The sequence below is a fragment of the Heteronotia binoei genome, chromosome 2 (genome assembly GCF_032191835.1).
Source record: "Heteronotia binoei isolate CCM8104 ecotype False Entrance Well chromosome 2, APGP_CSIRO_Hbin_v1, whole genome shotgun sequence".
NCBI lineage: Eukaryota > Metazoa > Chordata > Lepidosauria > Squamata > Gekkonidae > Heteronotia > Heteronotia binoei.
In genome coordinates this window covers 23,405,810-23,430,464 of record NC_083224.1, presented here as the reverse complement: position 1 = coordinate 23,430,464, position 24,655 = coordinate 23,405,810, and the positions used below count along the sequence as shown (strand labels likewise).

At 46.2% G+C, this 24,655-nt stretch overlaps 1 protein-coding gene across 1 annotated transcript in view; it reads right to left on the bottom strand.

The window, feature by feature from the left end:
- Positions 1 to 24,655, bottom strand: part of LAMA5 (laminin subunit alpha 5) — a 314,720-nt gene that overhangs the window by 156,998 nt on the left and 133,067 nt on the right. The window contains exons 4-6 of the mRNA XM_060230703.1: positions 19,395 to 19,513; positions 15,315 to 15,485; positions 10,016 to 10,113 (exon numbers count right to left, since the gene is read on the bottom strand). Coding sequence (XP_060086686.1) covers positions 10,016 to 10,113; positions 15,315 to 15,485; positions 19,395 to 19,513 — 388 coding nt within the window. The remainder of the gene's footprint in view (positions 1 to 10,015; positions 10,114 to 15,314; positions 15,486 to 19,394; positions 19,514 to 24,655) is intronic.

Genomic DNA, 24,655 nt, shown 5'->3' with positions numbered 1-24,655 from the left:
CCAATGAGGAATCAAAGCACTCATCACATTCTCATCTCCTCGATTTTATCCTCACAACAACCCTGTGGGGTAGCAGAAGGAAAGAGCGAGAGTCCTCTCTCTCTCGGCTTGGCTTCGCGAACGAAGATTTAAGAAGGGTGCAATAGTCCACGTCCAGCAGCACCTTAAAGACTAACAAAATTTCTGGCAGGGGATGCGCTTTTGTGAATCAGTGAGTAGCGACTCACAAAAGCTCATAAAGGTAAAAGTAGTCCCCTGTGCAAGCACCAGTCGTTTCCAACTCGGGTGATGTTGCTTTCCCGTTTTCATGGCAGACATTTTTACGGGGTGGTTTACCATTGCCTTCCTCAGTTCTCTACATTTTCCCCCCAGCAAGCTGGGGACTCATTTTACCGACCTCAAAAGAATGGAAGGCTGAGTCAGCCTCAAGCTGGCTACCTGAACCCAGCTTCTGCCGGGATCAAACTCAGGTCGTGAGCAGAGCTTAGGACTGCGGTATAGCAGCTTTACCACTCTGCCACAAATTTTGCTAGTCACAAATTTTGCTAGTCTTTGAAGTGCTACTGGACTCTTGCTCTTTTCTGCCGCTACAGACAGACTAAGATGGCTACCCATCTTGATCCGGTGGGGTAGGTTCGGCTAAGAGAGCATGACCGGCCCAAGGTCATTCAGCAAGTTTCCATGGCATGTGTGGGGATTTGAACCTGGGTCTCCGAGACACTAACCCAACATTGCTAATCGCTACACTGCACTGGCTGTCATCATCCAATAGGACAGGGGTGGCCAACGGTAGCTCTCCAAATGTTTTTTGCCTACAATTCCCATCAGCCCCAGCCATTGGCCATGCTGGCTGGGGCTGATGGGAGTTGTAGGCAAAAAAACATCTGGAGAGATACCGCTGGCCACCCCTGCAATAGGACATCCCAAGCTGTTGCCCCTCAACATCCAGATGCAGCCTTTTAGGAAGCAGAGAAAGCCACAGCAAGGAAAATGAATCAGCAAATATCAGTTGTGCAGACTCCCCTCTCTGCTAAGAATCTAGATACTTTTTTTCCTTTCCTATGAATTTCACTTGTTACCATCCGACCTACCCCATTAGCTGCTCTGCATTTAATGAACTATCCAGTGAACAAGTATTCTGCTGATGAGAATCATGCAAACACCCAATTATACATCTAACCTAAGCTTTCGGTCAGTGAACTCACTGCTGAAACAAAAAGGGCCCAAAAGCTATTTATTTTTGTTTTCTCAAAACAAGCAAATAAATACAAGAAACGGCCTAATATTTATTCTACGCAAATGTCATGGTTGGAAACTAAGACGCATCACACGTAGTTACTGGAATTTGCTGCCTTCGGGAAGCAAGAGTAGATGCAATGGAATGCCGTTCTTCTGAGGAAAGGACATGGGAAAGATAACAGAGGACAAAATCTAGGGAAAACTGGTTTCCTAATCAGGCAGGAACAGACAATCTGCAGGGGGGCTTTCCAAAACCACTTCAGCTGGCCTATCTGCACTTTTAAGTAAACAGCAGCCTTTCTGGTCCAGCTTCCCAGCTCCTGTTAACAAGGAATTCCTGTCTTGGAATCTGTACATCTTTCCTGGTTGAGTGAGGGATTCATTTTAAGATGGGCATCCATGCACCAAGACAGTAAGGAGACAGTCTGGCCCTATCTGCTTTATCTTACATGAAGAAGAAAAAGAAGAAGACGATGACTGCAGATTTATACCCCGCCCTTCTCTCTAAATCAGAGACTCGGAGCAGCTTACAATCTCCTATATCTTCTCCCCCCACAACAAGGGCTGAGAGGGCTTTCACAGCAGCTGCCCTTTCAAGGACAACTCCTGCAATAGCTATGGCTAACCCAAGGCCATTCCAGCAGGTGCAAGTGGAGAGGGGAATCAAACCCGGTTCTCCCAGATAAGAGTCCACACACTTAACCACTACACCGAACTGGCACATCAAATGCATGCACATCAAACCCATGCTTCAGTTTCCTTACGTGATGTTTGTAACCAGGGGAACTTGTGGCTCACAGACATGACGCTCACAACAGGCAGAAAAGGGTGTCCCTTTTTGCATGAGAAGGTTCCATGCTTTGAATGCAGAAGGTCCCAAGCTCTGTTTGGCATGCAGAAGGTCCCAGGTTCAAGTCCTGCCATCTCCAGGGGGAAAGGACTAGGCAGTAGGTGATGTGAAAGACCTCAGCCTGAGACCCCGGAGGGCTCCTGCCAGTAAGAGTAGGAGATACTAAGCTTGACTGGCCATTGATTTGATTCAGTATAAGGCAGTTAATGTGCGTTTGTGTGTGTCATGATTTAACTAGGAATGGTTCAAATTAAGATCCTGCAACAACAGTACAAAGCAGAGGGTCAAACTACACGTGATGCCAAATTCCTGTGAAAACTGCTCCTGGGGTCCCCCACTCTATAAAAACCAGGGACCTGATTCTCACTGTGCCCAGGATACAAGGGGAGGAAGAGGGTTAACAGTGTGATCCTTGTGAGGTAGGTTAGGCTGAGAGAGTATGACTGGCCCAAGGTCACTTAGCAAGCTTCCACGGCAGAGTGGGGATTGGAACCCCGATACTAGACCGATGCTCTAACCCAGGGGTAGCCAAACTGTGGCTCAGGAGTCACATGTGGCTCTTTCAGACAGCTGGTGGCTTGGAGAATGCATTTAAAGTTACTTTCTTGCCACCTCTCCCTCCCCATCTATTTGTCTTCCTTCCTTCCTTCCTTCCTTCCTTCCTTCCTTCCTTCCTTCCTTCCTTCCTTCCTTCCTTCCTTCCTTCCTTCCTTCCTTCTGGCTCTCAAACATCTGACATTCATGTCTTGTGGCTCTCAAACATGTGATGTTTACTCTATGTGGCTCTTATGTTAAGCACATTTGTCCATCCCTGTTCTAACCACTGCACCGCATAAATAATAACCACATCTAGCACTTTTGAAGTTCCTTTCAATTTCTGTGCTCAAAGAAAACTGGCCAAGATCTTCTTTGTGATAGGTTGCTGTTCTTCCTATCCTAGGGCCTGTAAGACCCACCTCCTCTTCAAAATAGCCTTCAACCAATGATAAACCGGGAAGTGCCATTGAAAATGCTTTTAATTACTGAATTCTGCTGAAGATCTAACGCTTAGCACCATGTTGATATTGTTAATTTTAAAAATTTGTAAATTGTTTTAACTGTGATTTTATAAGTAAATTGATGTATAATGTATTTTATGTTGTGAGCCACCCTGAGCCTGCCCCGGCGGGGAGGGCGGGATAGAAATAAAAAGTTGTTGTTGTTGTTGTTGTTGTTGTTGTTGTTATTATTATTTCCATGTCTCACTGTCCACATACAGGATTTATAATCCATGTACCTTTGGGCTCCATTTAAGCGATCAGTGGAATTCCTGCCAAGCTCAGTGGAACCTGGAATTTTGCCCCAAAAGTTTTCCACACTTCAGATAAGACAAGGGCTCTCTCTACCTGTTGAGAAGTCTCCCTGCGGAGAGATTTCTGTGTTCTGTGCAGCTGCTCTATTCCAAAACGTTGCTGCAATGCACCAGACATCCATAAGCAGCTCTCAACTACAAGGGCAAATCAATTCAAGCGTTTATTAAAAATTATTCTTTCAAGAAAGGACAAGACCACAAATGCAGACAAAACCTTTCATTATCCTAATTCTTTACAGACTGAATGCTGGCTAGAAGCCACTGTAATTATGTTTGAAAATGGCAGGGGGGGGGAATAAAAGCACAGTTTGTAGGACAAAATACATGATTCTGTGAGCTTTGATTAATACATGGGGCCTGTTCATTTCCCAAACTGAACAGCTGACCAGATAGATTACCCTGAATTCCTAAAATAATGACATCTTGAAAACCAACAGCTAGGCTGGAAACATCTGGAAAACATCTGGGGCTGGAGCTCTGTAGTAGAGCACCTGCTTGGCATGCAGAAGGTCTCAGGTTCAATCCCTGGCATATCCAGTAGGACATGACATGAAAGACCTCAGCCTGAGACTCTGGAGAGCTGCTGCCAGTCTGAGTGGACAAGACTGACCTTGATGGATCAGTGATCTGATTCAGTATAAAGTAGCTTCATGTTACACAAGTTGCTAGTTTCTAAGCTTAAAAGTGAGATCCAGACAAGACTGGCTCTACCATTAGGCAAACCACAGCAGCCTTTATCGGACGGCTGGTTTGAGGGCACCATTCAAGAGCAATGAAATAACTAATTTATTATCAGGGCTTTTTGTAGCAGGAACTTCTTTGCATATTAGGCCACACCCACCTGATGTAGCCAATCCTCCAAGAGCTTACGAAGCTCTTAGTACAGGGCCGACTGTAAGCTCTTGGGGGATTGGCTACATCAGGGGTGTGTGGCCTAATACGCAAAGGAGTTGCTGCTACAAAAAAGCCCTGCTTATTATACTTCCAGCACGCTCCAGCATGTGTATTTTCTGTGTGAGAAACAACAATGTATTCGCCCATCTGGTGAGCCTGACAGATTCCACAGACAGAAACAACGGATTCCAAGTTTTACTTTACTTTGAAAAATATGCATTCCTGTTACAGCTGCTCTATCAGGGACCCTGAACTAGGTGGAAAATTTGCATGAAAACGTATGTGCATCCAAGGGCCATCAAGTCACAGTGGACTTACAGTGACCCCAGCAAGGAGTTTTCAAGACAAGTGAGAAGCAAAGGTGGTTTGCCACTGCCTTCCTCTGCAGAGGCTTCCTTGGTGGTCTCCCATCCAAGTACTGACCCTGCTTAGCTTCCAAGATCTGACAAGATCAGGCTATATACCAGGGGTGGCCAAACTTGCTTAATATAGGAGCCATATAGAATAAATGTCAGATGTTTGAGAGCCAGAAGACTTGAATGTCAGATGTTTTAGGGAAGAAAGGGAGGGAGGAAAATAGATCAGGGGAGGGAGAGGTGAAAAGAAAGCAACTTTAACTTTAAATGCATTCTCCGAGCCACTGGCTGGCTTGGCTTGGCGAAGTGATTTAAAGAGAGAAATGCCTTCTCCAAGCCGGTTGACAAGCAGTGGGGGCTTCGAGAGCCACACAATATGTGTGAAAGAGCCACATGTGGCTCATGAACCACAGTTTGGCCACCCCTGCTATATACCATGCTGTCTTTCCTCTTCCATCTAAAAATGTCTAGATAAATAAAAAAATGGAGTTTTAGCTCTTCGGTGTCATTCACATTCTACATGAACATTTCCATGGAGCCCTATATACCAAGGGAAGTATTTCCTTTTGTCAGTTGAGTTCTTTCATTTATTTCCTGAAAATACAGACTGCCTTTCAGTTTCTTCCTCCCAAGACAGTTCACAATAAATGAAATGAGATCACAACAGCATTGATTTAACTGTGCGCACCATAATACTCTGAAACCATTAATACAGTCTAAACCCGTGAATAACCTAGCCACAAAAATTAGTGGAGAGGGTTAAATGGTGTTTTAAAATAACTCCACAGCCCGCCCCCCCAAGAGTCTGAGTAATAACCAAAGTCTTTGCCAAGCACCTACAGCTAGATAATCATGGTGTCGGGTCAGCTGCTGTGTGGGAGGGTCATTCAATAGCCAAGGCATTACCACAGAGAAGGCCTTGTTCCTAGTGGCCACCCACCCCTCTGACAATGTGGGCACATGAGGTCCACCCTGGGGACTCTCTGTTGGCATGCAGTTTATCTTGGGGTGAAAACAGTTTAGTCTGTTCTTTTGTATTGGTTTTCAAACATTTACATGGCTTCACCTTTTATGAACACAAATGCATTGCCAGAGGACAGCAGTTTTGCCAGATGTGGTGCTCGTTGGCACCAAGGAAACAAGAACTAGTAAAATCTATTGTCTGCCTTTGGGAGACCAAATATATTCATCACCATACATTCGGGTGTGATGCAAATATAGCACAGGAGTTCCAAAAATGAGTTGAAAATGGATCTTACTTGCAGAAATCACACACATGCACAAAAAGCTGCCATGCTGAATCAGACCATCAGTCCATCAAGGTCAGTACAGTCTACTCAGATTGACAGTATATCTCCAGGGTCCCAGGCAGAGGTTTTTCACTTTAGCTAGTACAGGGGTGTCAAACATGCAGCCCGAGGCCAGATCAGGCCCCTGGAGGACTCCTATCAGGCCTGCACGCAACTCACTGTCATCTGCTTCCTTCTCTCTCTCTCTCTTGCTTCCTTCTGCTTCATAGCTTGCTTTGCCAGGCTTGCTCAATCTCACAGGAGCTACAGAGAAAAGCCTCTATTTTCTCCATTGGCTGACCAGCACATGAAGCAACTTATGTAGAAAAGCTTGCAATGCCCAGCCGTTTCATGTTTTCCCCTGGGTCTTAGGCTCAAAGCACTGACCATGAGATTTCTGTAAGGAATGTCAATAAATCAAAAGTACAGTTGCAAATAAACAAAATATTGCAAAACTGCTAATCTTTTAAGCATGTTTTAAGTTTTGGGGGTTTTGTTTTTTTTAAAAAAGATCTTTGTGTTTGCCTGTGTCCTTTATAAAGTTTATATAGCTGCTACCTGGCGTTACATTTTATGACAGATGTGGCCTGGCCCGACAAGGTATCATTTAGGTCAGATCTGGCCCTCATAACTAATGAGTTTGATGCCCCTGAAGCCAGTACCTGATTTTTTCCACTAGAGATGCCATGGATTGAACCTAGCCCCTTCTGCGTGCCAAGCAGATGCCTTAGCAATGAGCCACAGCCCCTCCCCAAATCAGACAGTGCTTGGCATTGAAAGGAATTCCATTCATTATCATGAGCACAACAGCTCTAGTGGTGACTCATGAGCGTAATTTAAATAGATTGGCAACAGACCCTGCTTGTGGAGCCAGTTACTTTTCAGCATGAGGCAAGACGGTGGATTTTTTAAAAGTTAATTTCACAAATCTCTCAAACCTCCGTCTGGCAAACCCAGAGACTGAAAAATCTTCTTCAGAATGGGCCAAGGCATTAGCTTGCCAGCTGCACCGTGCGAGCGCTTGTCAGGAAAACCTCATAGGAAACCCAGCCAAATAGGTGAAAAGCTACCACCGCCACAACTCCTGTCCACAGCATTTGTCTAACCATGCACTTTTGCTGCAAATTATCACAGTATGGAGGCGAAGGCCATGTGCTTGCTGGGGCTACACTGTCTAGACACCAGGAAGTCAGTCAATCTTGATCTGACCATGTAGCAAAAGTCAGGTGAATGCTAGGCAGATCTCTACGCTGAACACACCTGACTTCTCCGTCCAGTGTTAACGGAAAGCAGCCTCCACCAGGGGGAAGGAGGTTGACTTGTTTTAGCTCTAAAGAATCTATTTGCATGTAGTTGCCTTGAGACAAATTGTGGTTTCAAACGTTGGTCAAGAGAGATTAGTAAGTGTAGCAGGAACTCCTTTGCATATTAGGCCACACCCCCTGTTGTAGTCAATCCTCCAAGAGCTTACAAGGCTCTTTGTATAGGGCCCACTGACCTTGATCATGCTGGAGGGCTGGCATAGGAGCCGTGAGCCTCCAGAGCATTTTACCCGCTGATTAGCTGATCAGTGAGGGGGCAGCCTTTAAAGAGCCTAGGGAGCGCAGCACTCCACTGCCCCTTACCGGGCACTGAAATTGTGAGGGAGGGAGGGAAGAGAAGGTGCAGCGGAGGGGGGGCAACACGGCACTGCAGAGGGGGGCAGCAGGGGGGCAGCGCTGTGGAGGGGGGCAGCAGGCAGCAAGGCTGCCTGGGGTGCCATGCGCCTTAGGGCCAGCCCTGCTCATAGGGGCAGGAAAAATTCTAGCTCAACAGCCAGGACTCAGGTTCAAATTTGTACAAAAGCACACATAGCACATGGAAAGTCAAAAATTCTTCTCAACTTTGAGTCACTTGCGATGGAGGAACTGCTTTACATCATCTCCTAAAAGTGAACTTTCTAAAAAAAAAAGAAATTATTTTAAAACTAGCAGGAAAAAATGTATCAGCCTCTCCTGTAATCACCTTGGCCACAAATTATGTTTAGTCTGTTGTAACCCAAATAAATGTGTCTGCAACAGCAGTGACTGAACATCTTGAGTGCTGAAGTTTCCCGGCTGCATTTTTCGACATATGAGAAAACTGCAATGTGTTTTTCTCTCTCTGGGATTAATCACAAATTTGGGGGCATGATATCAACCCCCCCCCCCTCCTTCAAAACCTACCTAGACATCAGACAGCTGTGCATGCAGGGGGGGAGGGATAAAAGCAGAAAAACAAGATCAGTCCCTAAAAAGACAGGAGGCTGGTCAGCAAAGTCTCGTTTCCACCCTGACATGTTATCCCTGAGTGAGGAAGAAAGCAACATTTTCCATTCTCTTTATCTCGCCACCAGTTCAGGAGATCAGAGATATGAAGTGGTCTCTTATCGTTCGTACGAGAGTGTCTGAAAATTCAGACATGACGAGAGCCAGGAGGACTGGAACCCAAGTTGCTCTCCTGTGCCCTTAAGTCTTGGCCCTGTTTCAGGCTAATCACATGCTTTAAAGCTTTCCTGAGATGAGGTATTATGAAAGCTAAAAATGCCCTCGGGAAAACATTTTCTAATTTTCCTTGCTCTTTGGAAACAGGTTTTAAGCTTCCCCATAAAGAAAGACACACCACAGGTCTGGGCAATCTTTGCAATGGTTCCAGACACCAAAAGAAAAAATCAGTGTTTACACACTGGTGTGGTCTTAATTCTATAGGACTGCACGAGTGCAAGTCACCTCAAAGTCTTCCCTTGAGTAGCAGAAATATCACTTCAGTCATGGTTCATGAAAGCCTTTTGGCTATAATCTGCCTGTGGGCTGAAATGTGTAGAAAATCATGTGGGGTGGTTGACGGGTGAGGCATAATCTTTATTTCTTTGGAAGAAGCCAAATGCAGATGGGAGGACTGCAGCAAAGAAGGCACGATCGCACACAAAGTCCTGGAGGCACAGAAATTTCCAAATGCAAAATAATAGTAATAGCAGCAGCATGGGAATAAGAATGGGAACTTGGAAATTCAGCTTGCGATGAAAAAAGCTGTGAAGTTCAAGATGGTGATCACATGGAGAGCGTTTACTCTCGACACTCTAACCGTTTTAACTTCTTCACTTGTAATCACTGTTTTTACGCATCATCAAACCAATCCTGAAAGCCTCCAGGATGGATCAACAGGAGGCTGTTTTAAATAATTAGCAAAAACTGCTCTCCCCCAAATCATAGTTGGAATATCACCCTTAAAATCTATCAAGTCAGAGATGGGATGTAGATTTATGCTGAAGATACAAGACAAATAAGGGTCCAGAGCTCATTAAACGGAGTTGAGATAACGATGTAAACCTAACTGGCTACCTTATGGTTAAGTTCTCACCAATGAAGTCACGTGGTTAAGTTCTAAGTTCTCATGGCTAAGTTTTCACCAATTAAATCATGTGGTTTCAATCAAACTGAAATGGAACATGTTTGACCCAAGTGTTTGAAGCCAATTATGTGTTTGAGCCAATTCTCTACGGCACACTACACTGAGGGGAAGGAAGCACAGACTGATGTGTTGAGGATCCTGCTTCAGAACAAGACCAGTTTCCCTTTCAGTTCCTTCACAGTGCTGGGAACACTGGACTGGATCCAAAGCACCACAAGCAGAGGGAACTCCCCACCCTAGTGCTGTTCACTAAACTCTCAGAAATAGTACTTGGTGGTGGGGATCAAGAGACCCTCAGCAAATAGCTTGGGGGCAAAAATGGAGATTTGCAGTGGGAAGGAAAATAGGTGGAAATCTGTCCTGTATACTGGAGACTGGAGTGGTACTAATGTCATTTGGCATCTGAAATGACTCCTCTCCAAGATATAGGACAGATGGACTCACATGCTAGCTGTATCTGAAGAGGTGAGCAGTGACTCATGAAAGCTCATACCCTGTTAGTCTTTAAGATGCTACTAGACTCTTGCTCTTTTCTACTGTTATGGACAGACTAACACAGCTACCCATCTTGACATATCAATATATTTAGACATAATAGAAGTCTTACCTGTAAGGGTCTGTAGGGTCTTTGGCATTGCAGACATCAGCATGCCCATGGCAGACGCACCGTCCTCCAATGCTGATATCTTTGATGCTGTAGTAATACTGGAAGGACACAGAATGGCCTGTTTTTACCACTTGGCAGAAAATCTCAGACCACCCCCCCCCCACCGCCTCACACTAAGGGACATAATCATGCCACAAGCAGTCATCTCAATCAAGAGATATAGCTTAGAATTTATGTTCCACATAATTGATGTCCTTAATGCTTTTATGACACAATACAGCTTTTTTAAAAAGCAAGATGCAATAAGAGTTATCAAGGTCACAGCTATATAGCTTGTCCACAACAAAATGATTGTTCAAGGGACAGCCCATTTTCCTAAAGGTATGACAAGGTCGGACCGGTAGCTCTGCCGTGTCCAGTAACTGAACACGTTGCCTGCTGTACGGTATGTAGGAGCAATACCCATTTGCAACGATATAGCAAAAAGTGGCTCTCACAAGGCAACTTTGAAATGGCACGACAACAGCAAAATGTGCTGAACAGGGCCGGCTCGCCCACTAGGCAAACTAGGCAGTTGCCTAGGGCACCGGGAGGGGGGGAACCAAATTGGGCTCCCCCCCTCCCGGCACCCAAGACAACCACCTTAATTTGCATCTCTCCCCACCACCACCAGCCCCTCTCTTCCCTTCCACCGCGCTCTGCCCTCCCCCCCCCCTCCCCCACAAGAAGCTCACTGTGATGAGGCTGGGCCCTACCAGCTTTGAGGCAGCCGGCATCTGCGCGTTTTTCGAAGTGAGCACTGAAGGAGGTTTTGCTCCCCCCCCCCCACTTCCAGTTCCAGAAAGGAGAGGAGAGAAGCCTCCTCTAGCAGTCGCTTCAAAAAACGTGCAGATACCGGCTGCCTTGAAGCCAATAGGGCCCAGCTTCGTCGTGCTTCTCGGAGGGAGGGACGGGGTGCTGCAGAGAGAGGGCAGGAGGCAGTGGGGGGGCAGGGAGTCTGCCAGGGGCACCATGCGCCCAAGGGCTGGCACTGGTGCTGAGTAGTTAAAAGGGGAAGAAACAAACAAAAGAGTGGGTGTGAAATGATAAAGGTTGCACAGCGACTTCAGGGAATCAACTATAAAAAATGCACGGTGACCACTTGCCTTCTTTTCTTGCTCGTGCTGCCCCAAAACACCATGTCATCCCAACTGTCCACTGTCCGGGAAACCCAGATGAATAATTAAGGGCAGTAATCCCATTCACCCTGGATTTCCAAGAGGAGAGTTGTCGTCTTATCCTAAAGAGCCTGTAAGTGGGCCTCACTTTCCACTCTCTGTGAGCAGGGCACTTGCTGCTGGTACTGCAATAAGTGTGGTACTTGCTACTCTGTGGCCCTTTCTAATGCCACTAAGGCAATGGTGGAAACTTAAACTCACTTTTTGACCGTACTGGAAAATGAGGCAGAACTAGCATAGGTAACAGCTGAATTAATCGCCCTTCCGACTACTAACATTATCTTAGAAGTATTTAAGGAAGAGAGAGAGAGCAGAAGTTTGTGTGCCTTGACCTGGACGGCCCAGGCTAGCCTAATCTTGCCTGATCTTGGAAGCTAAGCAGGGCTGGCCCTTGTTAGTATTTCAATGGGAGATCTCCAATGACCCCCAGGGTTGCTATGCAGATGTTAAAAAGGTAAAGGTAGTCCCCTGTGCAAGCACCAGTCATTTCCAACTCTGGGGTGACGTTGCTTTCACAACGTTTTCACGGCAGACTTTTTACGGGGTGGTTTGACATTGCCTTCCCCACTCATCTACACTTTCCCTCCAGCAAGCTGGGCACTCATTTTACCAAGCTCGGAAGGATGGAAGGCTGAGTCAACCTGAGCCGGCTACCTGAAACCAGCTTCCACCGGGATCGAACTCAGGTCATGAGCATAGAGTTCAGACTGCAGTACTGCAGCTTTACCACTCTGTGCCATGGGGCTCTTAAAGGTAAAGGTAGTCCCCTGCGCAAGCACCAGTCCTTTTCAACTCTGGGATGACGCTGCTTTCACAGCAGACTTTTTACGGGGTGGTTTGCCATTGCCTTCCCCAGTCACCTACACTTTCCCCCCAGCAAGCTGGGTACTCATTTTACCGACCTCGGAAGAATGGAAGGCTGAGTCAACCTTGAGCCAACTACCTGAACCAGCTTCCGCTGGGATCGAACTCAGGTCGTGAGAAGAGGGCACGGACTGCAGTACTGCAGCTTTACCACTCTGTGCCACAGGGCTCTTGTCGAAAAGATATAGGCAGTGGCAAACCACCTCTGAACATCTCTTGCCTCGAAAATCCTATGGGGACGCTATGTAAGCTGTGACCTGATGGCAATTTACACACATACACACATCTACACAGAGATAGGAAATCCATTTTAATTTTTGCTGTTAACTTATACGCCTCAAGAATAACCTTGAAAGGTTCCAAATCCTCTGGATATTCTATTGCTGCAATAGCAGCTACTGTTTCGCCTAGATAATGTCTCTGGTGCCATGAAATCAACATGACAGCAACCACGCTAATTAAGAGAAATAACCGTTTGTTCATTTAAATAACACTTTGGGGCATTCTTCTTTAAGTCTGGCAAGCTACAGTGAATACTTCCAGCTCCCTTGACTGCAGCTTTACTAGCTACAGGAACACCTGCTTGTGATTTGAGTGCTAATGAATAGCAGGCTGGGATATTCCACACCAAAACCCAAGTTGACTTGGCCAAGAAGCTATACGCAGTAACCAGCAGGTGTTTCTAGGGTTCCTCCCCCCCCCCCCCCAACACACACACACACTTTTGGCAGTAGATTTTGAAAAGCATTTTTCCCCCCTTCCCATCACTGATTGGAGTCATTGCAGTACACATTACATGAATTTCTCTTGAAAGGTGCTTTCTGATTTAAACGGGACATGAGACACAAGAATGTCCAAGTGAAAGGGAGCTTTCTCCAGAAGCTGCTAGCAAAGAAAGCAAGATCCTCAGAGATACATTTGCTACCCTCACCCTACCACCCATTCTGGGTCCCTGCTCCCAATGTGAGGGAAATGTACAAATTCTACAACGAACAGTAAAAAAGACACTTCAGTTCTTTTCAAGGGAAAAATAACTTCAAGAGGTTTCCTTCATAATCATCGACCGAAGACTGCATTTGGTTCCAGGTGACCAGAAATACCCTGCCTCTTTTATTCATCCACAGGCAGCAGTAGTGACTGTCGACTGGGATTGGAAGTCCAGGTGGCCACTCAGAGAGCCAGGACATTCTTCTACGTCTGATACCATGATTGCAGGTATCATGCAACTGTTTCACTGTGCAAAACAAGACTCATCTGAACAGTTGCTGAGTTGCCTATCATGGAGGATTTGTACATAAGGAAAGGAGGCGGTGCAATATTTGCCCAGAGCCCTGTGGCGGAGACTGTTAAAGCTGCAGTACTGCAGTCCTAAGCTCTGCTCACGACTTGAGTTCGATCCCCGGTGGAAGCTGGGTTTTCAGGTAGCCAGCTCGAGGTTGACTCAGTCTTCCATTCTTCTGAGGTCGGTAAAATGCGTACCCAGCTTGCTGGGGGGAAAAGAGCAGACAATTGGGGAAAGCAATGGCAAACCACCCCATAAAAAGTAGATGACTGGGGAAGGCAATGGCAAACCACCCCGTAAAAAGTCTGCCGTGAAAACGTTGTGAAAGCAAGTCACCCCAGAGTCGGAAACGACTGGTGCTTCCACAGGGGACCTTTCCTTTTCCTTTCCTTTATGTTGCAAAACTCCTATTCCCCCCTCAAGGTTATTCCAGGGGCATCCCCTTTGCTCTAGTAGGGGAGGGATTTTGGCATGCCATAAAAGGGGGAGGCAGGGAAGTTCTGCTCCAGAGACAGAAATCCCTTTCATCTGCGGAAATCTTCTATGGGATTCTAAGCTATTGTGCACAGGGTGTTATTACCATCTCTGTCATAGCAACAATACTTTCAATTGACTGGTTTTATTTATAGAGGACAAGTTTTCTTCTTATTTAGCAACATCTCATTTTGATAATGTTAGAGAAGTCTAGCCCGGAAAGAGAGAATGATAAGTCTTTCCAAGTCATATCCCTCCTTCACAAAGTACTTCACACTAATAAGAATAATAATGTCTGCCTCTTGCCCATGTCTGTGTTAAATGCCTTCAAGTCGTGTCCAACTCATAGCGACCCTGAGTGAATGACCTCCAAAATGCCCTATATCATTAACAGTCTTGCAAATGAAGGGCAATGGCTTCCTTGATGGGGTCACTCCATCTTGTGTTGCATCCTCCTCTTTCCCTGCTGTCCTCAACTTTTCCTTGTCTTTCCAGTGACTCTTCTCTTCTCATAATGTGACGGAAGTACAATAGCCTCGGTCTAGCCATTTTAGCTTTTAGGGATTTTTAGCCATTTAAGTCAGGCTTGACTTAATCGAGAACACTGTATCTACAAAACTCTTCTCCAATACCAAATTTAAAATCAACCAGCTATGCAGAATGCTATATGTCTTTCTTTCGAGCATTATCACGCCCATAATGTGTAGGTAAGCAAATTATTCCAACTATTGACAAAACACAGTAATAGAGAATGGCTTCTGCTCACATTAAACTACATGGGAAGGGACGGTGGCTCAGTGGTAGAGCATCTGCTTGGGAAGCAGAAGGTCCCTGGTTCAATCCCTGGCATCTCCAACTAGAAAGGGTCTAGGCAAGTAGGTGTGAAAAACCTCCAAGCGTGAGACCCTGGAGAGGTCAGCTGCCAGTCTGAGTAGACAATACTGACTTTGATGAACCGAGGGTCTGATTCAGTATAAGGCAGCTTCATATGTTCATATTTAAAAATAAATGAACAAGCATCAAATTCCTACACAGAAGTCACATGTGATCCTACCTTTATATATTAAGTACTGGGAAGTTACAGCTTCCTACAGTATGCTCGTATAGCAATTACACGTGTGCAGGATTGGCTCATTTTACAAGTTACAGGCACTTTTAGCTGTGAAATTAGTGACGCATGAAGCCAGAAGAGACTGAAACTCAGCCCACGGTTACAAGGGTGTATTCACCACGGGCTACGGACCACACTGACTGCCAGTGAATTTAATGAAAGCGGCACTGACACATTGTTTCCTGCTGACCTGATCAAGAATGTATAATGGTCACTGATGGCTTCCTGCTTGGTGCAAAACGCGTGGCGTCCTTCCAAGGCAAGTGGTCCTATAAGTGCAGCCACCACTCTAACTTTGTTCCCACATTTGCAACTGGGCCGAAAGTCACAAGAAACACTGAAACATCTCACCCTCCGAGTCACGGTCGGGTCTCGTAAGGCCTTTCCCATCAAATGCCCAAGTAGGGTATTGGTCCGCAAGAAGCGCAATCGAATGCTGGTCGCTTTGGTAAAATTCCTCAGGAGAGGAGAAAAGGAGAAATTCATGGCTCCTGGACGTCCATTCACCAGAGAGACCACAATCTACAAGAGGAGAGAAAGAAGGGAGGGGGCGTCATTGGAAGGTTTCTGAATTACGTGTTGTTGTTTTCCAAGCAAAGACTAATTTTCCATTGTAACAGATCAATTCAGTTCTTACCTAGGGAACACTCAGCTTCTAGACCGGGGGTTCCCAACAAGATGCCTGTGGGTGCCATGTGCCCACTGACACCCTTCCTTGTACCCAAGTGTTTTCAGAAAGTGGGTGGGGCCAGGTGGGGCTTTTGTCCAGCAAGATTTTTGATTGGCCACTGGAAATCTGATTGGCTCTTCAGATTTCTAAACACTATGCTTTGGCAGTAGCTGCCAGAACAGTGTGGTTGAAGGAAAGCTGCAACCGCCATTTTCCAGCTAACTGCATCTACTACAGCAGCCATTTTGTGTCAGCCATTTTATGGCTGCATCCACAACACTGTGTCTGAATTCCAAATGTGCCTGTAGGCTCAAAAAGATTGGGGACCTCTGTTCTAGACTATTCTTATTTATTTAAAATATTTGTATGTTACATTTCCATCCTCAAGAGACCTATGATTCCTGTCTCTCAATTTGTGAATGATGTTTATACCATCGACGCCACCTTATTTCATTTTATTTAGAAGAAAAAGAATTGCAGATTTATACCCCGCCCTTTTCTCTGAATCAGAGACTCAGAGCGGCTTACAATCTCCTATATCTTTCCCTCCCACAACAGACACCCTGTGAGGTGGGTGGGGCTGAGAGGGCTCTCACAGCAGCTGCCCTTTCAAGGACAACCTCTGCCAGAGCTATGGCTAACCCAAGGCCATGCTAGCAGGTGCAAGTGGAGGAGTGGGGAATCAAACCCAGTTCTCCCAGATAAGTCCACGCACTTAACCACTACACCAAACTGGCTCTCCACCATTTAATGGTTTTAACTGTTTAATTTTTAACTGTTTTATTGTTCAATTTTAACTGTTTTATTGTGTTGTAATCTGCCCTGAGCCCATCTTGGGAAAGGGTGGACTATAAATTCGCAAAATAACTAACTAAATAAATACATTTAAAATACAGATAATTATATAAAAGATGCTTAAAACCCCACGGTGCTGGTGAGTTCCACTACCAAAAAAATCTCTGGCAAAATCCCAAACATTCATGAGTTTGTTGCACGCAAGAGGCACTATTTTGTAGAGTCTGATCCCAACCTTAGCAGCTACACCGATTAAATTAAACTTCCTTTAGAGAGGACCTGCTGGGTTTTGATGTAAAAACACTGAGTCTCATGAGTACTTCCCATTCTGCAATTTTCCTTGGCCCATCTCCATAAGGGCCCCTTTGCCCATGCGCCATTTGAACAGAACATATTGCTTTCCGAACAAGCATGTCTGTGGTTGAATGAACTCCTTAGAAGCCATCACAATCCTTCACTAATTCCAGCAGAGCTTGTAGGCTAAAACACAGTATCTGCACAGCTGGAACAGTTCCGCCAGCGTGACTCAAGATTACTGCAGAATTTAGCAACAGGATGTACCAGAGTTTCCCAGAACAGCATCCCATGGCCTATTATCAGCTGTGAATAGCTCTTTTTTTTTTTTTAGTAAAACTCAGTGAGTTGGAAAGGGTATGACCTGGGCGGAGATGTGGCTTAGTGGCAGAATATCTGCTTTGCATGCAGAAGGTCCCAGGTTCAGTCCCTGGCATATAGTTAAAAGGATCAGGTAATAGGTGATGTGAAAGACTTCAATCTGAGGTGCTGCACGGCTACTGAACATGTAGAACTGACCTTGACAGACCGGTGTCCTGATTCAGTATGGTGGTGGTCAGAGCTATTTTGTAGCAGGAGCTCCTTTGAATATTAAGACACACACCCTGATGTAGCCAATCCTTCAAGAGCTTACAGGGCCTGCTCCAGGAGGATTGGCTACATCAGGGGTGTGTGGCCTAATAGGCAAATGAGTTCCTGCTCCAAAAAAAGCCCTGGTGGTGGCAAGTGCCATCAAGTCACAGTGGGCTTATGGCTTTCAAAGTAAGATTCAGACAGATCTGGCATAAATGAGACCTTGTAGGGCTGGGCCATGTGTGTCATAAAATGTAATGCCAGGAAGCAGAGATAGAAACTTTATAAAGGACACAGAGGTGCTTTCTTTCCTTTTTTTTGAGTGCTTTCTTTGTATCTCTCTCTTGGGATCAAGGGAACTGGGCAAAGGAAGCTCTGGCTCTTTCCCTCCCTCCCCAGGGGACGAGGAGGGGGAGGAGCCTCAGCCAATAGAAGGAAGAGAGGCTTGGTTCAGTAGCTCTGCTGTGTAATTCATCCAAAGGGTGATTAACATGTGGAATTCACTGCCACAGGAGGTGGTGGCGGCCACAAGTATAGCCACCTTCAAGAAGGGTTTAGATAAATATATGGAGCACAGGTCCATCAGTGGCTATTAGCCACAGTGTATGTGTGTATATAAAAATTTTTGCCACTGTGTGACACAGAGTGTTGGACTTGATGGGCCGTTGGCCTGATCCAACATGGCTTCTCTTATGTTCTTATGTTCTTAATTGAGAGAGCCTGGCACAGCAAGCTCTCCCTCCCCGCCTTCCTCCCAGCCAATGGAGAAAATAGAGGTTTTGCTCTATAGCTCCTGTGTGATAGAACAAGCCTGGCAAAGAAAGCTGTGACACAGAAGGAAGCAAGAGAGAGGGAGAAGGAAGCAGACTTGTTCAAGGGCCTGATATGAGCCCTCCAGGGTGGGGGGAGTGCTGATTTGGAACCCGGATCGCATGTTTGATACCCTTGCCCTATATAGTTTAGGACCAACATACCTGAATGACCACCTGTTCCCTTATGAACCCACCCAACTACTGCAGTTATCTTTCAACATCCTGTTACAGGTGTCCCACCTTCTAAGATTATGCAGGTGGCAACCCAGGAGAGGGCCTTTTCAGTTCCGGCATCAAAATTCTGGACCTGTCTCTCAAAGCAGAATTGTCTGCCCCCTACTGTTGCTGCCTTCTGCCAGCAGGTGAAGACTTTTTTTTCTGCCTTTGCTGGCATTCTCTTGATGATCCCTCCCTGCTTTGGCTAAGTGTGCTGAGTCTAATCTGGGAGAACCGGATTTGATTCCCACTCCACCACATACATCTGCTGCTGTGACCTTGGGTCAGCCACAAGTTCGCTTAAGGCTGTTCTGCTCAAGAGCAGTTCTGGGGAGAGCTCTATCAGCCCCACCTGCCTCACAGGGTGTCTGTTGTGGGGAGGGAAGGAGAAAGGAGATTGTAAACTACTCCAAGACTCCTTTGGCTAGCGAAGGGTAGGGTATAAATTCAATCTCTTCTGCTTTCATTAGAGTTTTACATGGGTATGTTGGCTCTGGTTTTAATTTTTAGCTGTGGTTTTGATTTTTAAAAATCATGTGGAGGTTTTCTGCTTGCTTGAATGGTTTTTAAGACATGGAGCCCCATGGCGCAGAGTGGTAAAGCTGCAGTATTGCAGTCTGAGCTCTCAACTCACAACCTGAGTTTGATCCCAGTGGAAGCTGGCTTCAAGTAGCCAGCTCAAGGTTGACTCAGCCTTCCATCGTTCCGAGGTCGGTAAAATGAGTGCCCAGCTTGCTGGGGGGGAAGTGTAGATGACTGGAGAAGGCAATGGCAAACCACCCTGTAAAAAGTCTGCCATGAAAACGACTGGTGCTTGCCCAGAGGACTACCTTTACCTTTTTTTCTTCTAGATGCTTTTAATTTGCTAGCCAATCCCTTGAATAAAACTTTGTTGGAGTTAAAAGTGCCACTGAACTCCAACTTTGCTCTACTGCTTCCGACCAACACGGCTGCCCGCCTGGATCTAACTTCAGTTGTGCATGTTAAATATATTTCAATGCACCCTTGTGCTATATTGATAGGTAACTTTTATTAATGAATCTGAGCTCATGCAAATCCCAAAGCACTCACCTCGCCATTCTCCAAGGGCACGATGCGGGAGTATTCAGTGGTGCAGATGACATCATCATCTCTGGTGATTCGCTCCACTGTCTTCAGGCCAAATTTCTCTATGCAGTCCCTCTTGGAAGCTATTGAACAGAATTAAGAGAAACAAAGATCCATGTTTCAGAAATGTGAGTTTCATCTTCAAATTCCCGCTAAAGGCCTGAAGTGAGATGCAGGCCCACAAACTCGGTGGCAGCAGACAGAATGTTTGTGACCTTGTGGGTAGGATAGGGTGGTGGTGTTGCTTTTAAGCGCACTTTGGCAAAAGGAGTCTTTGCCGAGTGCAAGAAGTTCTTTTTGAGCATCCAACAGGATCCAACCCAATATTCTGCAGTTAAATGTGCCCTTTATCAGAGTGGATTGGCCATTTACTTTACTGGGGGAAATGCTGATGGGTTGTTGCACTAGATATTGGCTTTATATCCTGCCCTATACTCTGAATCTCAAGAGTCTCGGAGCGGTCACAATCTCCTTTACCTCCCCCTCACAACAGACACCCTGTGAGGTAGGTGGGGCTGAGAGAGCTCTTATAGCAGCTGCCCTTTCAAGGACAACTCCTATGAAAGCTATGACTGACCCAAGGCCATTCCAGCACCTGCAACTGGAAGAGTAGGGGATCAAACCCAGTTCTCCCAGATAAGAATCGGCGCACTTAACCACTACACCAAACTGGCTCTAGACTTCACCCACCATGGCATTGGAACCTGCAAGGAAAAATAGGGTGTTCTAAGCTTCATCCACTTCCACGGTGGGGCTTGCAAGGAAAAGTACAGATGCTGCTAGAAAAGGGTGAAGCTTGGAGCCACAGTGACTACGCCCCTCCTTAACTAGCCCAGTGAAGAGGAGCACGGGCATAGTGGTGTCTGACTGTGCCTTATGCCAGCAGCACCCATACACCTCATCAACTTCCACACCCAGGCCAGTGAAGAAGAGCACAAACACAATGGCATCAGGCAGGTGTAGGTATGAGGCAGAAGGCAAACAGAAGGATGAGCACAGCAGAGCATTGCTTCTGCTGGAGAAGAGGAACATAGGTACAATCAGGGCTTTTTTTGGTAGCAGGAACTCCTTTGCATATTAGGCCACACCCACTGATGTAGCCAATTTTCCAAGATCTTACAAAAAAGAGCCTTGTAAGCTTTTGGAGGACTGGCTACGTCGGGGGGGGGGGGGTGGTCTAATATGCAAAGGAGTTCCTGCTACCAAAAAAAGCCCTCAGCACAATAGTATCTGGCTTTGCCCTGTGCTGGCCCAGACATGGTGCTGCAAGTGAGGAGGAGCCTGGCTTCACCTTCCACTGGCTGTGGGATGCTGCATCTGGAAAGGAGAAGCACAGCACTGCCCACCTTTGCCCTGCTGGCTTGTGCAATGTGCCGCGGGCAAGAAGGAACGCCATGGCACTTCCTTTCTCTCCAGCTCGCGAGGGGGCGTGGCTGCAGGAGGCCACACCCCTCTCAGGGGTGGAATTCTAGCAGGAGCTCCTTTGCATATTAGGCCACACACCCAATGTAGCCAATCCTCCAAGAGCTTACAAAGAAGAGCCTTGTGAGCTCTTGGAGGATTGGCTACATCGGGGGGTATGGCCTAATATGCAAAGGAGCTCCTGCTAGCATTCCACCCCTGCCCCCTCTTCTGGGCCACACTGGCCTCCCAATTCACCTGTGCTGTTTATATGACAGCAAAAGTTTATGAGACAACACAGCACTTGAAACTCTGAAAATCTTAATGGTGTTAAAGCAAACTAACACAGGCCGGTCATAACTTTTTTCCGCCCCTTGCTGGTTTTCAGGAATGAAAGCCACACACTGATCTACAGCTGGAAATCCTATCCCAGACGCAAGCCCCAACCCATTTCCCACAGAGAGGAGAAGCAGCTGCAGAGAAACTTTTTCTTAATCGCTGGCAAGAAGCAATATAGAAACTCGCTGAGGCAAGGCAAGGCAAATATCAATGTGCGTTGGTGTCTGGAAGAGTTCCGCTGACCCCATTCGATCCCCCCACATGTTGGGTCTGACCCATTCCCGTATACCAGAGACCTTTTGTCTGCTATGCTGCCACATTTTAAGAACAGATATGGGTGCATCGGAATCAAAGTGGAAGTCACAGGAGAGCCAATTTGGTGTAGTGGTTAAGTGCGCAGACTCTGGGAGAACCAAGTTTGATTCCCCCACTCCTTCACTTGCAGCTGCTGGAATGGCCTTGGGTCAGCCATAGCTGTCACAGAGCTGTCCTTGAAAGGGCAGCTTCTAGGAGAACTCTCTCAGCCCCTCCTAACTTATTACTTTAAATTTCTACAGGGTTATTACTTTAATTAACTCACAGGGTGTTTGTTGTGGGGGAGGAAGGTAAAAGAGATTGTAAACTTCTCTGAGAGTCTGAGATTCAGAGTGGAGGTTGGGGTATAAATCCAATATTTTCTTCTTCATCTTCTTCTTCCCCAAAGGCAAGAAGCAACCTGACTGTTTGACAGGTTCCGTAAACAGGTAAGAAAGCTCAATGCAAAAGAATAAGAAGACTGCAGATTTATACCCCGCCCTTCTCTCTGAATCAGAGTGGTTTACAATCTCCTATATCTTCCTCCCACACAACAGACACCCTGTGAGGTGGGTGGGGCTGAGAGGGCTCTCACAGCAGCTGCCCTTTCAAGGACAACTCCTGCGATAGCAATGGCTACCCAAGGCCATTCCAGCAACTGCAAGTGGAGGAGTGGGGAATCAAACCCAGTTCTCCCAGATAAGAATCCGCACGCTTAACCACTACACCAAACTGGCTCTCTGGGAGAGCTCTCTCAGCCCCACCTACCCTCACAGGGTGTCTGCTGTGGGGGAGGAAGGTAAAGGAGATTGTAGGCTGCTCTGAGACTCTGAGATTCAGAGTGGAGGGTGGGGTATAAATCCAGTATTTTCTTCATCTTCTTCTTCCCCAAAGGCAGCTGCTGACAAGAAGCAACCTGACTGTTTGACGAGCTCCATAAACAGGTAAGAAAGCCCAATGCAGAAGCCTTAGCTGTGAAAGATATAATTGCTGCCCTGTGGGTGAGAACACCAAGAGTCAAACACAACTGAACGGTTAACAACTACAACAACAACATACTGTTCCTATTTCGAAATTCAGGAAGTCAATAGGGAGCTGCCATGGTTTCATCAAAAACAAAATAAAAGCCCCAAGCTGGTCGATGAGAGATGCTGAGGTAAACTGATATTTCCTCAAAAACACATTCATGTCACCTCACCCACAGAAGCCTGAGAGCTTTAGGCCAAAGTTCATTCCCTCCTGGATGTTTGACATTCCAGTATTAGCAAGGAGATGAAGGAGAGGGCACACAGTGGTATACTGTGGCCACAGACAGGGTGGTCATTTCCTCAGAAATCTTAAACCTGCCTGGAATTGTTCACATTTCTCATAAACTCTGCCTTCCCCTGACAAGACAAGCTAGCCAAACTAAAATGTATCCCCTGGAGAATAGGGCTGCTTTGGAGGGTGGACTCTATGGCATTATACCCTGCTGAGCTCCCTCCCCTCCTCAAACTTCAGCCTCCTCAGACTTCACCTTCAGATTTCCAGAACTGAATGCAGGGCTTTTTTTGTAGCAGGAACTCCTTTGCATATTAGACCACACACCCCTAATGTAGCCAATCCTCCAAGAGCTTACAGGGCTCTTAGTACAGTGCCTACTGTAAGCTCCAGGAGGATTGGCTGCATCAGGGGCAGTGTTCCCTCTAAGCTGAGCTAGTGTGAGCTAGCTCACAGATTTTTAGCCTCCAGCTCACACATTTTTGTCTTAGCTCAGGAAGGATGATCCCAGATAGATCCAAGTGCATAGGTGTAAAGTACGGGGGACTGGGGGGCTCTGCCCCCCCCCAGATTTTCCCAGCAGGGGCTAAGCCCCCGCAGAGCAACCAATACAGGAATTCGGGCTTCAAAGGCATGAATGGGGTTATAAATGCTATGTGTTATTTTCCCTCTGAGCTGCAAATGACTTTACAACTTCAGCTCCTTAGAAATGCTAACAGAGCTCCAGGCAGAGGCTAGGTGTCAATATGCATATTAACCAGTGTTGGAAAGCTTTAATTGTGTAAATTGTTTAAATCAATACATTGGCAGACCTGAGTGTGCTCTCTCAGCACACATTAGAAAAGTGACTATTTTTTTCATCCAGCCAGCCGATCTAGAGTGTTGAAGGACTCTTGATATTGTAAGGTAATTACTAAAGTATTGATATCCAGCACATATCAATCCTTATAAGTTTGGTGTCTGTTGGAAAATAAAGCCTGGCTGGCTACACCAGGCTCTCTTTGGTGGATTCAAAATACTTGCTTAGTTCCAATTTACATTTGGGGGGAAAGTGAGATTGAGTGTGGGTGGACATGAAGATCAGAGACATTTAAGAACAAAATTTGAGGCCAGTGGCACCTTTAAGAACCAACCAAGTTTTATTCTGGGCATCAGCTTTTGTGTGCATGTACACTGTTTCATTTAGATTGCACACACGCTTATTTAGATTTAGAGTTGTGAGTGAGCAGTGAAGTGGCCAAATTTGCGGATGACACTAAATTGTTCAGGGTGGTGAGAACCAGAGAGGATTGTGAGGAACTCCAAAGGGATCTGTTGAGGCTGGGTGAGTGGGCGTCAACGTGGCAGATGCGGTTCAATGTGGCCAAGTGCAAAGTAATGCACATTGGGGCCAAGAATCCCAGCTACAAATACAAGTTGATGGGGTGTGAACTGGCAGAGACTGACCAAGAGAGAGATCTTGGGGTCGTGGTAGATAATTCACTGAAAATGTCAAGACAGTGTGCGTTTGCAATAAAAAAGGCCAATGCCATGCTGGGAATTATTAGGAAGGGAATTGAAAACAAATCAGCCAGTATCATAATGCCCCTGTATAAATCGATGGTGCGGTCTCATTTGGAGTACTGTGTGCAGTTCTGGTCGCCGCACCTCAAAAAGGATATTATAGCATTGGAGAAAGTTCAGAAAAGGGCAACTAGAATGATTAAAGGGCTGGAACACCTTCCCTATGAAGAAAGGTTGAAACGCTTAGGGCTCTTTAGCTTGGAGAAACGTCGACTGAGGGGTGACATGATAGAGGTTTACAAGATAATGCATGGGATGGAGAAAGTAGAGAAAGAAGTACTTTTCTCCCTTTCTCATAATACGAGAACTCGTGGGCATTCGATGAAATTGAGCAGACAGGTTAAAACGGAAAAAGGAAGTACTTCTTC